Source organism: Globicephala melas, chromosome 6, assembly GCF_963455315.2.
Source record: "Globicephala melas chromosome 6, mGloMel1.2, whole genome shotgun sequence".
NCBI classification, from domain to species: Eukaryota; Metazoa; Chordata; class Mammalia; order Artiodactyla; family Delphinidae; genus Globicephala; species Globicephala melas.
The window spans coordinates 49189968-49205513 of NC_083319.1; the positions used below are offsets into that span (position 1 = coordinate 49189968).

The 15546-nt window shown below is 36.6% G+C and overlaps 1 protein-coding gene across 1 annotated transcript; it reads right to left on the reverse strand.

The window, feature by feature from the left end:
- Window positions 1-278: 278 nt before the first annotated feature.
- Window positions 279-698, reverse strand: LOC132597526 (small ribosomal subunit protein uS8-like). The gene has a single exon (XM_060301394.1). The coding sequence runs from the start codon at window positions 684-686 to the stop codon at window positions 279-281; it is 408 nt and encodes a 135-aa protein (XP_060157377.1). The 5' UTR covers window positions 687-698.
- Between the last annotated feature and the right edge of the window lie 14848 nt (window positions 699-15546).

The following is a 15546-nucleotide window of genomic DNA, read 5'->3' on the forward strand; positions in this document are numbered from 1 at the left end:
GGGCCTGCAGTTTTGTGGGAATGTTTTAAACTACAAATTCAATTTCTTTAATAGATAGGCTCTTCGGGTTATATATATTTCTTCCTTGGTAAGCTTGGGTAATCTGTGTCTTTCAAGAAATTTGCCCATTTTATCTAAGTTGTTGGATTTACTAGCATAAGGTTGTTCATAATATTTTCCCAGATTATTATTATTACACTTATGTGAAAAATCTCATGGGTAATTTGATAGGGATCACATTAAATCTGTAGATTGCTTTGGATGTCCTCTGAGGCATTTTATTTGCATGTGTGTATTACATCCCTAGAAAAAGATCCAAGTATTTTCCCTCCAGTGTGTTTTCGTCTTGCTTCTTCATGGTCCATGATGCCAGCTGAGGTTGTCAGTACAATGAAAAGAAAGTGATGGGATGGGAGCACGTTATTCTGACATTTTTCTAGATCTTTGAGTTGCACATCAAGTCTGGGGCTGATCACTCCACAGTTATTTAGCCTGCCTATGAGGCTCACAACAATTTCCCCAGCCCCGTGATCATCGATGATTTCAAATTTGCCAATGTAACCATGATTCATCATCACAGTTAGAAACCTGACGATGACTTTGGAGCATGGCCTAATAAGAACCTGGCGTTTGCCTCTTTTTTTGGCTTTGTTGATACTGTTGAGCGTATCAGCCAGGACATTCATGCACACCAATATGGCGGCACAGAAAGATGGTGGAAAGAGCAGGATGGCCATTTTAACAATATTCTTCCAATCCAAGAGCATGGGATATCTTTCCATTTCTTTGAATCATCTTCAATTTCCTTTATTAATGTTTTATAGTTCTCAGTATATAAGTGTTTCACCTCTTTGGTTAGTTTTATTCCTAAGTATTTTATTTTTGGGGGATGCAATTTTTTTTAATATAAATTTATTTTATTTATTCTTGGCTGCATTGGGTCTTCATTGCTGCATGTGGGCTTTCTCTACTTGCAGTGAGTGGGGGCCATTCCTCCTTGCAGTGCACGGGCCTCTCATTGCGGTGGCCCCTCCTGTTGTGGAGCACAGGCTCCAGGCACGCAGGCCTCAGCAGCTGTGGCTTGTGGGCTCCAGAGTGCAGGCTCAGCATTTGTGGCACACGGGCCTAGCTGTTCCGCAGCATGTGGAATCCTCCTGGAACAGGGCTCGAACCCCTGTCCCCTGCATTGGCAGTCAGATTCCTAACCACTGCGCCACGAGGGAAGCCTGGGGGGTGTGATTTTAAAAGGGATTCTTTTTTTACATTCCTTTCTGATATTTCATTTTTAGTGTAAAGAAATGCAACCGATTTCTGTATGTTAATCTTGTATCCTGCTACCTTGCTGAATTCATTGATCAGTTCTAGGGTTTTCTATCTATAGTATCATGTCATCTGGATATAATGACACTTTTACCTCTTCCCTTCTAATTTGGATAGTTTTTATTTCTTTTTCTTACCTGAGTGCGTTGGCTAGGACTTCCAATACTGTGTTGAATAGAAGAGGTGAGAGTGGGCATCCTTGTCTTGTTCCAGATTTTAACAGGAAGGCTTTCAGCTTTTCACCCCTGAGTATTATGTTGGCTGTGGGTTTGTCATAAATGGCTTTTATTATGTTGAGAAATGTTCCCTCTTTACCCACTTTGGTAAGAGTTTTTATCATGAATGGATGTTGAATTTTGTCAAATGCTTTTTCTGCATCTACTGAGATGATGGTGTGGTTTTTGTCTTTTGTTTATGTGGTGTATCCCATTGATTTGCATACGTTGAACCATTCTTGTGAACTTGGGATGAATCCCATGTGGTCATGGTGTATGGTCTTCTTTATGTGTTGTTGGATTCGGTTTGCTAATATTTTGTCGAGAATTAGTCATTTAAAAAATATGGTAATAGACCAATGTAACCCAATACAGATTGGGGTTTAATAGATGATAAAGATGGAATTTCAAACTAATGGAGGAAAGGTAGACTATTTAGTATATGGTATTGGCACGACTGATTGGGCTTTTTTTTGGGGGGGTAGGGGTCGGGCTTGATCCCTCCCTCATTCTTATATCAAAGTCAACTATAGACAAAACAAAAATTTAAAAGCAAAAGTATAAACATAAGAAAATATGAGTAAATTATTGATATCATCTAAGAGTAGGAAAGACCTTTCTGAAATGACATAAAATACCAATTGAAAAATCTGATTAAAACAAAATTGAAAAAAAACCCCACAAAGCCAACAAGTCTTATCTAGAACAACTAAAAACACCATAAACAAAATCAAAAGGTATATTGGGAAAACTATTTATAACTTATATCATGGGAAAATGGAGATTATATATATATATATATTTATAGATAGATATAGATAGATCTCCTAAAAATCAGAATGAAAAAGTCCCTAGTAGAAAATAATGGGCACAGAACGTGAACAGATAATTTAAAGAAGAAATACAAATGATTGAGAAACATAAATATAGGCTCAACCCCAGTAATATAATGATGGTTTAAATTAGAGCAAAAATAAAATACTATTTTTCTTGCCTACCGGATTTATGAATATTAAAAAGATTTTCAATATCCAATAAAGTCAGCCCTTCATATACTTGGGTTCTGCATCTACAGATTCATCCAACCATGGATCACAAAAACTCAGGAAAAAAAAGTCCCAGAAAGTTCCAAAAAGCAAAACTTGAATTTGCGATGGGCTGGCAACTCTTTTTTTTTGTGTGTGGTACGCGGGCCTCTCACTGTTTGTGGCCTCTCCCGTTGCGGAGCACAGGCTCCGGATGCGCAGGCTCAGCGTCCATGGCTCACGGGCCCAGCCGCTCCGCAGCATGTGGGATCTTCCCGGACCGGGGCACGAACCCATGTACCCTGCATCGGCAGGCGGACTCGCAACCACTGCGCCACCAGGGAAGCCCCAAGGACTGGCAACTCTTTACATAACATTTACATTGTATTTACAACTATGTATTCAGTATTTGCATTGTATTATGTATTGTAAGTAATCTAGAGATGACTTAAAGTATCAGGGAGGATGTGCATAGCTTATATGCTAATACTACACTGTTCTATGTAAGGGACTTGAACATCCAAGGATTTTGGTATCCATAGGGTTCCTGGAAACAATCCCCCTGAGAATACCGAGGGACAGTTGTATATGGGAGTGTGATAATTCTGTACTACTGTAACAGAGACAAAACAAAGTGGTTTAACAAAGATGCTCAAAGATGATCTGTCTTCCTGCTCTCAGGGCTTTTGCAACTTTTGCTCCGTAATGCCAACAGCCCCTTCCAATTTATGTCCTGTCTTGCCTTGGATTGATGTGGCTACATTGTGCTCTCCCAGACTGGTCTTAAGTCATGCCCAACAAGGGTCAGACGTTTCTTGTCTGAATGGGGCTGCTGTTCTCATGTTGCACATGGGCCCCTTGCTTCTCCTCCTCTCCTGGCAGTACTGTGTGGAAGGCAGGCGTGTGGTCAACAGAGAGTGAGAACCTGGTCTAGGAATGCAGTGATTCTGGCCTAAAGAGCTCAAGAGAAGTCACTGCTGGAAAATCTGTTGTTCTATTTTCATGCTATAAAATTCCGAATGGTAAATTTTACATGACTAGAAAATGAATGATGGTTCTTGTTTTCCTGCATACTCAGGGTAAGACTTGCTCTCATCATCAAAGAGCACAGTGTCCCTCTCTGACAGTCACTGGAAGTGGCTGGATGCTGCACTCTAGGGAGCAATAATGTAACCAGCATTAAATAATTGGTACTGGGGGACTGCATAGGTGAGATGACCTATATTGTTTCAGTATAAATTCCCAAGAGTTATGGTATTTAAAGTAATAACACAGTTGCTACTTTTTTCTCCAGGTGGGATATAATATTAGCCAGAAAGGGTGATTTGTCAATAAAGAAGAGCTAGTTCCTGGACCTGAACAGGAAAATATGATGCATTTATTAAACAATAAACAAATATTTAAGTACTTTCTACTCATTATTCTAAATCTTCATCAATAAATCTCTGTACCTTACATGGACCAATAAATTTTGTAATACATTTAAAAGTTAAATTGTTTACTTTGTAACCAGAAAGAAGTACAGGTTTTTTAAAAGACTAGGAAGAATTACACCAAAGTTTTATAGTGATTGTGTCTTGAGTGTTGGCTTCTTAAGAGACTTTTTGGTTTCTTTTTTATATGTTCTATAATGTGGTCACAATAAACTAGAAAATAATAACTTGGACATGGCCACATAGCTAATTAAGTAGAAGAAACAAATTCTCCTTGAGTTCAGAGGCCATACCCTTTTTTTCTCTTAAAACAATTTAAAAAGTAATAAAAGGTATATAATTCAAAACATACAAAAGGACTAGTGAGAAATAAATCTTCCTCCCAATCTGTTGTTCAATTATCTAGTTCTTTTCCTCAGAGGCAGCCACTGTTAGTTTCTTTGTATCCTTCAAGAGACAGAAAATGTGTGTGTGTGTGTGTGTGTTTTCTTTTTAAACACAAATGACAAATACACACACACACACTCTTCAGTACTTTGCTCTTTTCATTGATACATCCTGGAGATCTGATCATGTCAGTATATAGAAAACAGACAACTGTACATTATTATATTAAATGGATATTTGCACCATGATTTATTAACTCATCCTCAACCTACTGCTATTTCAAAGAATATTGAACTTAATAATATTCTCACACATATGCTTAGAAATACATGTGAGAGTATATAGGTGGGATAAATTGCTATAAGTGGATTTGCTAAGTCAAAGGGGATACTTATTTAAAGTATATTGCTAAATTACTCACTTCAGAGGTAGTCCTAATTTTACACTTTCACCAAAAAAAGCATGTATATCTTTCACCCCAAGCTTGCCTACTTCCTAAACTTTGCCATTTCCCATGCTCTTTTTAGTGTAGCACACTGCCTGGCTCTGAGTCCCAATTCTAGCATTTACTAGGTTTGTGACTTTTGGAAGTCAATTTAATGTCTCTGAACCTTCACCCTTAATGAAGATAATATCCATTTTCCATAGTTTCTATCAAAGTTAAAGGTGATATGTGAGAGACCAAACATTACACACATGGTAGGCAGAATCAGTATTTTATATATTCTACATATAAATAGCTCTTGTACTTTTCTTCCACTTCTCCACTTCAGCAACTGTTGTGGCTTTATTATTCACCTACTTGCTTTCAGTATCTTTTTCACATGTCGTCCCCCCTTCCCTCATATCTGATGGTCAAATGAATCTTCCTGAATTCAAGTTCTAGTTGTTACTCCCCTGCCTTAAAAAACAAAAACAAAGCCAAAGCCAAACCTGTGTAACTAAGTGGAAATTCTGTACCGTATTCTCCATTATCTAGCCCCACTCTACCTTCCTAAGTGATTAGAAAGGTGCTATCACAAGTGCATCTGCTATCCATATATTGATTAATACCAGACAGATGCTTTGCTAATTAGTACAGCAAATGTCAGAAATGGGTTTTTATTAAATTGATGGCTTGTCATTAGCATGATGAATGTTAGAAATGGACTCTCACTGAGAAATTACAGATATTCAAGATATGTATTAATAGATTGGCTAAAATGTTCAGACACTCCCCATTATTTTGTGAACTGGGTGTAAGTTCTATGTGCTTTACCCTTAGAGGTGGTTCCCAAATTTTGAACACCCAGCAGTTCCATGGTCAGACTTCGGGTCTAACGCATTTCTGGTTGTTTCATGTCCATTTAAAGGAATATTATCACATCTGGTATGAGTGAACCTGTCATGCAAAGTGTGATCAAATCACCCAAACTGGTGAAGAGCAGGACTTCATCAGAGTTACCAAACAAGTTGTATGACAGTTTTGTGCTTGCTTGTAGTAATGCTCAGCAAAGGTGTGAGAGGCAGAATTTGATCTAAGACTGACTTTCATCATATCCTGTTAAACAAGGGTGCGGGGGAATAGCTAACTCTCATCCATGCTAAACTTTTTTTGCCAGTAAAATCCCTAAGAGTTGTACATGACGACATTGTCTTGGATCAGTTGGGAATAATTGGATGTACATTTATAACATCGTGAACTCCCCTCTCAATTCCAACAGTATTAAATCTGCATATCACTTAGTGCATTTCAAAATTTGTCTTTGTGGTCCACTTTATACCACTGGTAGACTAAGTTTCTTAAAAAAATTAAAAAAAAATTGTTTACCTTTTGACCCCCTTCACCCATTTCTGCTACCTCTTGCCCCAACTACCCCTGGCAACCATCAATTCATTCTCTGTATCTATGAGGTCGGTTTTTTGTTTGTTTGTTGTTAGAGTCAGTATTTAAGAGAGATCATGCAGTATTTCACTTGACATAATTCCCTCGAGGTCCATCATGTTGTCACAAATGGCAAGATTTCAGTCTTTTTTATAACTGAATAATATTCCATTATTCCATATATATATATATATATATATTCACATTTTCTTTATCCATACAACTATTGATGGACACACTTAGGTTGCTTCCGTATTTTGGATATTGGAAATAATGCTGCAATGAATATGGGGATACGTTTATCTTTTTGAGTTAGTGTTTTTATTTTCTTCAGATAAATACCCAAAAGTGGAATTGCTGGATCACATGGTAGTTCTATTTTTAATTTTTTGAGAAACCTCCATACTGTTTTTAATAGTGGCTGCACCAGTTTACATTCCCACCAACTGTGCACAAGTATTCCCTGTTATCCACATCTTTGCCAACACTTGCTATTTTTGTCTTTTTAGTAATAGCCATTCTAACAGGTTTGAGGTAATAACTCATTGTGGTTTTGATTTGCATTTTCCAGATCATTAGTGATGTTGAGATTCTTTTTTTAAAATTTTTTTTATTGAAACATAGTTGATTTACAATGTTGTGCTAGTTTCAGGTGTACAGCAAAGTAATCTAGTTATATATATGAGTGTGTGTGTGTGTGTATATATATATATATTTTTACATTCTCTTCCATTATAAGTTATTACCGATATTGAGTATAATTCCCTGTACTATACAGGGAGTCCCTACTATACAGCAGGTCCCTGTTGGTTATCTATTTTATATATAGTAGGGTGTATATTTTAATCCCAAACTCTTAATTTATCCCTTCCCTCCCCTTTGGTAACCATAGTTTGCTTTCTATATCTGTGAGTCTATTTCTGTTTTGTAAATAAGTTCATCTGTGTGATATTTTAGATTCCACATATAAGTGATATCATATGGTATTTTTCTCTTTCTGACTTACTTCACTTAGTATAGCAATCTCTAGGTCCATCCATGTTGCTGCAAGTGGCATTATTTCATTCTTTTTTATGGCTAATAGTCCATTGTGTATATATATATATAACCACATCTTCTTTATCCATTCATCTGTTGATGGACACTTAGGTTGCTTCCATGTCTTGCTATTGTAAATAGTGCTGCAATGAATATTGGGGTGCATGTATCATTTCAGATTATGGTTTTCTCCAAATATATGCCCAGGAGTGGGATTGCAGGATTATATGGTAGCTATTTATTTATTTATTTTACTTCTTTACTTACTTACTGCACCACGCAGCATGCGGGATCCCTGTTCCCCGACCAGGGATCGAACCCATGCCTCCTGCACTGGAAGCACAGAGTCTCAACCGCTGGACCACCAGGAAAGTCCTGGTAGCTCTATTTTTAGTTTTTAAGGAACCTCCATACTGTTCTTTGTAGTGGCTGTATCAATTTACATTCCCACAAACAGTGTAGGAGGGTTCTCTTTTCTCCACATCCTCTCCAGCATTTATTATCTGTAGACTTTTTTTTTTTTTTTTTTGCACTGCACTGAGCAGGCTGCGGGATCTTAGTTTTCTGACCAGGGACCAAACCTGTGCCGCCTGCGATGGTAGTGTGGATTCTTAACCACTGGACTGCCAGGGAAGTCCCTAGACTTTTTGATGATGGCCATTCTGACCGGTGTGAGGTGATACCTCATTGGAGTTTTGATTTGCATTTCTCTAATGATTAGTGATGTTGAGCATATTTGCATGTGCTTTTTGGCCATCTGTATGTCTTCTTTGGAGAAACGTCTATTATTTTTTTTGGCTGCATCAGGTCTTTGTTGTGGCTTGCAGCCTTCTCTCTAGTTGTGGTGTGCGGGTTTTCTCCAGTTGTGGTGCGTGCGCTCTGTAGTTCTGTCACACGGGCTCTCTCGTTGAGGCACACGAGCTCAGTAGTTGCGGCATGCGGGCTTAGTTGCCCCATGGCATGTGGGATCTTAGTTCCCTGACCAGGGATTGAACCTGTGTCCCCTGCATTGGAAGGCAGATTCTTTACCACTGGACCACCAGGGGAGTCCCTAGAAATGTCTGTTTAGATCTTCTGCCCATTTTATTATTGGGTTGTTTTGATATTGAGCTGTATGAGCTATTTGTATATTTTGGAGATTAATCCCTTGTGGGTCACATTGTTGGCAAATATTTTCTCCCATTCTGTAGGTTGTCTTTTCATTTTGTTTATGATTTCCTTTGCTTTGCAAAAGCTTTTAAGTTTAACTAGGTCCCATTTGTTTACTTTTGTTTTTATTGTCATTACTCTAGGAGGAGACAGATCCAAAAAGATATCTGCGATATGTTTCAAACAGTGATCTGCCTATGTTTTCCTCTAGGAGTTTTAAAATATCTGGTTTTACATTTAGGTCTTTAATCCATTTTGAATTTATTTTTGTATATGGTATTAGAGAGTGTTCTAATTTCATTCTTTTACACATAGCTGCCCAGTTTTCCCAGCACCACTTATAGAAGAGACTGTCTTTTCTCCATTGTATATTCCTGCCTCCTTTGTCTTAGACTAATTGGTCATAGGTGCATGGGTTTATTTCTGAGCCTTCTGTCCTGTTCCATTGATCTATGTCTGTTTTTGTGCCAGTACCATACTGTTTTGATGACTGTAGCTTTGTGGTATAGTCTGAAGTCAAGGAGTCTGATTCCTCCAGCTCCATTTTGCTTTCTCAAGATTGCTTTGGCTATTCAGGGTCTTTTGTGTTTCCATACAAATTAAAATTTTTTTTTTGTTCTAGTTCTGTGAAAAATGCCATTGGTAATTTGATAGAAATTGCACTGACTGTAGATTGCCTTGGGTAGTATAGTCATCTTGACAATATTGATTTTTTTCTATCCAAGCACACAGTACATCTTTCCCTCTATTTGTATCATCTTCGATTTCTTTCATCAACATCTTATGGTTTTCAGAGTACAGGGCTTTTGCCTCTTTAGATAGGTTTATTCCTAGGTATTTTATTCTTTTTGATGCAGTAGTAAATGGGATTGTCTCCTTAATTTGTTTCTGATATTTTGTTGTTAATGTATAGGAATGCAAGAGATTTTTGTGTATTAATTTTGTATCCTGCAACTTTACTGAATTCATTGATGAGCTCTAGTAGTTTTCTGGCAGCATCCTTAGAATATTCTGTTTATAGTATCATGTTATCTGCAAACAGTGACAGTTTTACTTCTTCTTTTCCAATTTGCATTCCTTTTATTTCTTTTTCTTCTCTGATTACCATGGCTAGACTTTCAAAACTATGTTGAATAAAAGGGGTGAGAGTGGGCATCCTTGTCTCATTCCTGATCTTAGAGGAAATGCTTTCAGCCTTTCACTGTCGAGAATGTTAGCTGTGGGTTTCTCATATATGACCTTTATTATGTTGAGATAGGTTTCCTCTTTGCCCACTTTCTGGAGACATTTGTTTCTTTGTTTTTTATTTATCATAGATGGATGTTGAATTTTGTCAAAAGCTTTTTCTGCATCTATTGAGATGATCATATGGTTTTTATTCTTCAATTTGTTAATGTGGTGTATCACACTGATTGATTTTCAGATACTGAAGAATACTTGTATCCCTGGGTTAAATCCCACTTGACCATGGTGTATGATCCTTTTAATGTATTGTTGGATTTGGTTTGCTAGTATTTTGTTGAGGATTTTTGCATCTATGTTCATCAGTGGTATTGGCCTGTAATTTTCTTTTTTTGTGGTATCTTTGTCTGGTTTTGGTACCAGGGTGATGGTGCCCTCAGAATGAGTTTGGGAGTGTTCCTTCCTCTGCAATTTTTGGGAATATTTTCAGAAAGATAGGTGGTAACTCTTCTCTAAATGTTTGATGTAATTCGTCTGTGAAGGCATCTGGTCCTAGACTTCTGTTTGTTGGGAGTTTTTAAATGATTGTTTCAATTTCAGTAGTTGCGATTGGTCTGTTCATGTTTTCCATTTCCTGGTTCAGTCTTGGGAGATTGTACCTTTCTAAGGATTAGTCCATTTCTGTTTGGATGTCCATTTTATTGGCACATAGTGGCTTTTCGTAGTCTCTTAATGTCTTTTGTATTTCCGTGGTGTTTGTTATAACTTATCCTTTTTCATTTCTAATTTTATTGATTTGGGCCCTCTCCATGTTTTTCTTGATGAGTCTGGCTAAAAATTTATCAACTTTGTTTATCTTTTTCATGTATCTGTTGGCCATCTGTATGTCTTCTTTGGAAGAATGCCTATTCAGATCTTCTGCCCATTTTTAAGTAGGTATATGTATTTTTTCCTATTAAGTCATATGAATGCTTTATACATTTTGGATATTAATCCCTTATCAGATATATTATTTGCAAATATTTTCTCCCATTCAGTAGGTTACCTTTCCATTTTGTTACTGGTTTCCTGTCCTGTGCAGAAGCTTTTTAGTTTGATCTAGTCCAACATGTTTACTTTTGCTTTTGTTGTTTTTGCTTTTGGTGTCAGATTAAAAACATCACTACTAAAACCTGTGTCAAGGAGCTTACCACCTATCTTTCTTCTAGGAGTTTTGTGGTTTCAGGTCTTATGTTTAAGTCTTTAATCCATTTGAGTTAATTTTTGTGTATGGTGTAAGATAGCGGTCCAGTTTCATTATTTTGCATGTGACTGTCCACTTTTCCTAACGTCATTTCTTAAAGAGATTGTCCTTTCCCCACTGTGTATTCTTGGCTCCTATGTCATAAATTAATTGATCATATATGTGTGGGTTTATTTCTGGGCTCTTACTTCTGTTCCATTGACTTGTGTGATTGTTTTTATGCCAATAATGTCCTGTGTTAATTACTATAACTTTGTAGTATAAGTGGGCCCTTGAACAACATGGGTTTGAACTGCATGGATTCACTTATACCTGGATTTTCCACTAAATACACACTACAGTACTACGCAAGCAGTGTGGAACTGCAGATATGGAGGGCTGACTGTTAAGTTATACACACAGATGACTGTGTGGCAGGTTGGTGCCCTTAACCCCTCCATTGTTGAAGAGCCAACTCTAGTTTGAAATCAGGGAATGTGATGCCTCCAGCTTTGTTCTTCTTTCTCAAATTTGCTTTGGCTATTCAGTGTCTTTTGTGGTTCTATACAAATTTTAGGATTGTTTGTTCTATTTCTGTGAAAAATGTCATTGGAATTTTGTTAAGAATTTTATTGAGTTAGTAGATTGCTTTGGGTAGTACGGACATTTTAACAATATTCTTCCAATCCATTAGCACAGGGCATCTTTTTATTTGTGTTGTGTTCAGTTTCTTTCATTAACATTTTGTACTTTTCAGTATACATGTCTTTCACCTCCTTGGTTAAATTTATGGCTAGGTATTTTATTTTATTTGATGTAATTGTAAAAAGGATTGTTTTCTTAGTTTCTTTTTCTGATAGTTCATTATTAGCATATAAAAATGTAAGAGAGTTTTTGCATTGATCCTGTATCCTGAAACGTTACTGAATTCATTTATTAGTTCTATCAGTTTTTTGGTAGAGTCTTAAGGGTTTTCTACATATTGTATTATGTCATCTGTAAATAGTGAGTTTTAGTTCTTTCTTTCCAATTTGGATGCCTTTTATTCCATTTTCTTGCTTAATTGCTCTAGTTAGGGCTTTCGATACTATGTAGAATAAAAGTGGTGGAAGTGGGCATCGTTGTCTTGTTCCTGATCTTAGAGAAAAAGCTTTTAGCATTATACTGTTGAATATGATGTTAGCTGTAGGTCTGTCATATATGTATGGTCTTTGTTATGTTGAGGTATGTTTCCTCTATCCCCACTTTGTTGAGAGTTTTTATCATGAATGGACGTTGAATTCAGTCAGATGTTTTTCTGCATCTAATGAGATGATCGTATGATTTTTACCACTCATTTTGTTAATATGGACATTGAAACATCCTTGCATACCTGATATAAATCCCACTGGATCCTTTTAATGTATTGTTGAATTTGGTTTGCTAATATTTAGTTGAGGATTTTTACATCTGTGTTCATTAGGGACATTGGCCTGACATTTTCTTTTCTTGTGGCATCCTTGTCTGGTTTTGGTATCAGGGTAATGCTGGCTTCATACATTGAGTTTGGAAGAGTTCCCTCCTCTTCTGTTTTTTGGAAGAGTTTGAAAAAGGGTTGGTATTATGTCTTCTTAGAATGTTTGGTAAAATTCACCAATGAAGCCACTTAATCCTGAACTTCTGTTTGTTGGGGAGTTTTTGATTACTGATACAATCTTGTTACTAGTAATCAGTCTGTTAAGATTTTCTATTTCTTCACAGCTGCCTTGAAAGGTTGTATGTTTCTAGTAATTTATCCATTTCTTCTAGATCATCCAATCTGTTGGTGTATAATTGTTCGTATTGGTCTCTTCTAATCTTTTGTATTTCGGTGGTATCAATTATAATTGATTATATTTTATAATTGATACCACTTTCATTTCTGATTTTATTTATTTGAGTCCTCTTTTTTCTCTTGGTATGTCTAGCTAAAGTTTTGTCAATTTTGTCTATCTTTCCAAAAAGCAGCCCTTAGTTTCCTTGATCTTTTTTATTGTCTTTTTAGTCTCTATTTCATTTATTTTTGCTCTCATCTTTGTTATTTCCTTTTACTAACTTTGGTCTTTGTTTGTTCTGCTTTTTCTAGTTCCTTGAGGTATATAGTTAGGTTGTTTGAGACTTTTCTTGTTGTGTGAGGTATGCGTTTATAGCTATGAACTTCCCCCTTTAACTGCTTTTGCTGCAACCCATAAATTTTGGTATGTTCTGTTTCCTTCTCTTTTTTTTGGTCTCAATGTATTTTTAAAAATTTTTTCAATTTTAATCTTTATTTTTGGCTGCATTGGGTCTTCATTGCTGCACGCAGGCTCTCTCTAGTTGTGCCACGTAGGAGCTACTCTTCATTGTGGTTCACGGGCTTCTCATTGCAGTGGCTTCTTTTGTTGCAGATCACAGGCTCTAGGTGCATGAGCTTCAGTAGTTGCAGCACATGGGCTCAGTAGTTGTGGCACACAGGCCCTGGAGCGTGCAGGCTTCAGTAGTTGCAGCACGTGCACTCAGTAGTTGCAGCACGTGGGCTCTAGAGTGCATGGGCTTCAGTAGTTGTGGCACATAAGCTTAGTTACTCCACGGCATGTGGGATCTTCCTGGACCAGGGATCGAACCAATGTCCCCTTCATTGGCAGGCAGATTCTTAACCACTGTGCCACCAGGAAAGTCCCTCAAGGTATTTTTTTTCTTTTGACTTCTTTGACCCATTGATTGTTCAGTAGTATCTTGTTTAATCTCTACATATTTTTGCATTTTCCAGTTTTCTTCGTGCAACTGATTTCTAGTTTTATACTGCTGTGGTCAGAAGGGATGCTTGATATGACTTCTCCTAAATTTACTAAGACTTGTTTAGTGGCCTAACATATGATTTATCCTGGAGAATGTTCCATGTGTACTTGAGAAGAATGTATATAGTGCTGCTTTGGGATGGAATGTTCTGTATATATCTGTTAAGTTCACCTGATCTAATTTGTCATTTAAGGCTGTGGTTTCTTCATTGATTTTCTGCCTAGATGATCTATCCATTGACATAAGTGGGGTATTAAAGCCTCCTACTATTATTGTATTGTTGTCTATTTCTCCCTTTAGGTCTTTAATATATGCTTTTTACATTTAGGTGCTACTATGTTGGGTGTACAAATATTATGTCCCCTAGTTGGATTGACCGCTTTATCATTTTGGAATGCCCTTCTTTGTCTCTCATAATATTCTTTGTTTTAAAGTCTATTTTGCCTGATATAAGTATAGCTACCCCTGCTTTTGTTGTTGTTTTCATTTGCATGGAATATCTTTTTCCACTGATTCATTTTCAGTCTCTGTGTGTCTATAAATCTGAAGTGAGTCTCTTGTAGACAGTATATAGATGGGTCTTGTTTTTCTTAATCCATTCGTCCACTCCATGTCTTTGATTGGAGAATTTAGTTCATTTACACTTAAAGTAATTAGTGATAAGTAGGAACTTATGGCCACTTGTTCATTGTTTTCTGGTTGTTCTGTAGTTCCCCTCTGTTCTCATCTTCTCTTCCTCTCCTCCTTTGTGGTTTGATGACTTTCTTTACTGGTAGACTTAAATTCCTTTATCTTTTATATATCTACTACAAAATTTTGCCTTGTGTTACCATGAGGCTTACATATAACAACTTATATCTGTAGGAGTCTTAAGTCAATAACAATTTAAGACTGATCTCATTTTAAAGCTCTACATTTTTACTCTATTCCAACCAACCAACTTCTATGTTTTTGATATTACATTTATATTTTTTATCTTGTGTTAATTATTGTAATCAGTTATTTTTACTTTTGTCTTTTAACCTTCATACTAGCTTTAAAATTGATTAACCCTTTTCTATATTTATCTTTCCAGTGAGATTTATTCTTTCATATATTTTCTTGTTACTAATTAATACAGTTTCTTTTCAGCTTAAAGAAGTCCCACTAACATTTTTATAAGACCAGTTTAGTGGTGATACACTCCTTTAGTTTTTGCTTCTCTGGAAAACTCTTTATCTCTCCTTTAATTCTGAATGATAACACTGTCAGGTAGAGTATTCTTTGTTGGAAGTTTTTTTTTTTTTCTTTTCTTTCAGCACTTTGAAAGAGTGCCATTCCCTTCTGGCCTACAAAATTTCTGCTGTAAAATCTGCTGATAATCTTATGAGGATTCTCTTGTATGTAGCAAGTTGGCTTTCTCTTACTGCTTTTAAGACTCTCTCCTTATCTTTAAGCTTTGACATTTTAAGAAAATGTGTCTTGGTGTGGATCCCTTTGGGTTCCTCTTATTTGGAACTCTCTAGGCTTCTTGTATCTGATTGCTGTTTTCTTCCTCAATTTAGGGAACTTTTCAGCTATTGTTTCCTCAAACAATTTTTCTGCCCCTTTCTCTCTTCTCCTTCTGGGAGCCCTATAATGTGAATGTTACCCTATTTGATGGTTCCCTAAGTCCTTAAACTATCTTTTTCATTTTTTTCCCCTCATGCTGCTCTGATAGGGAGAATTCCACTGCCTTGTCTTCAGGTTAGCTGATTATTTCTTCTACTTTATTTAGTCTCTTGCTGAACCCTCTAGTGTACTTTTCAGTTGTTATTATATTCTTCAGCTCTGTGACTTCTGTTTGATACCTTATGTTTTCCAACTCTTTGTTGAAGTTCTGTGTTCATTTATTTTACTCCCCTGTTTGTTGAGCATCTTCATAATCATTACTTTT

What these genes read in the sequence shown, in the direction of transcription:
- LOC132597526 (XM_060301394.1), bottom strand. Translation starts at nt 686, where the DNA reads ATGAATGTCCTGGCTGATACGCTCAACAGTATCAACAAAGCCAAAAAA.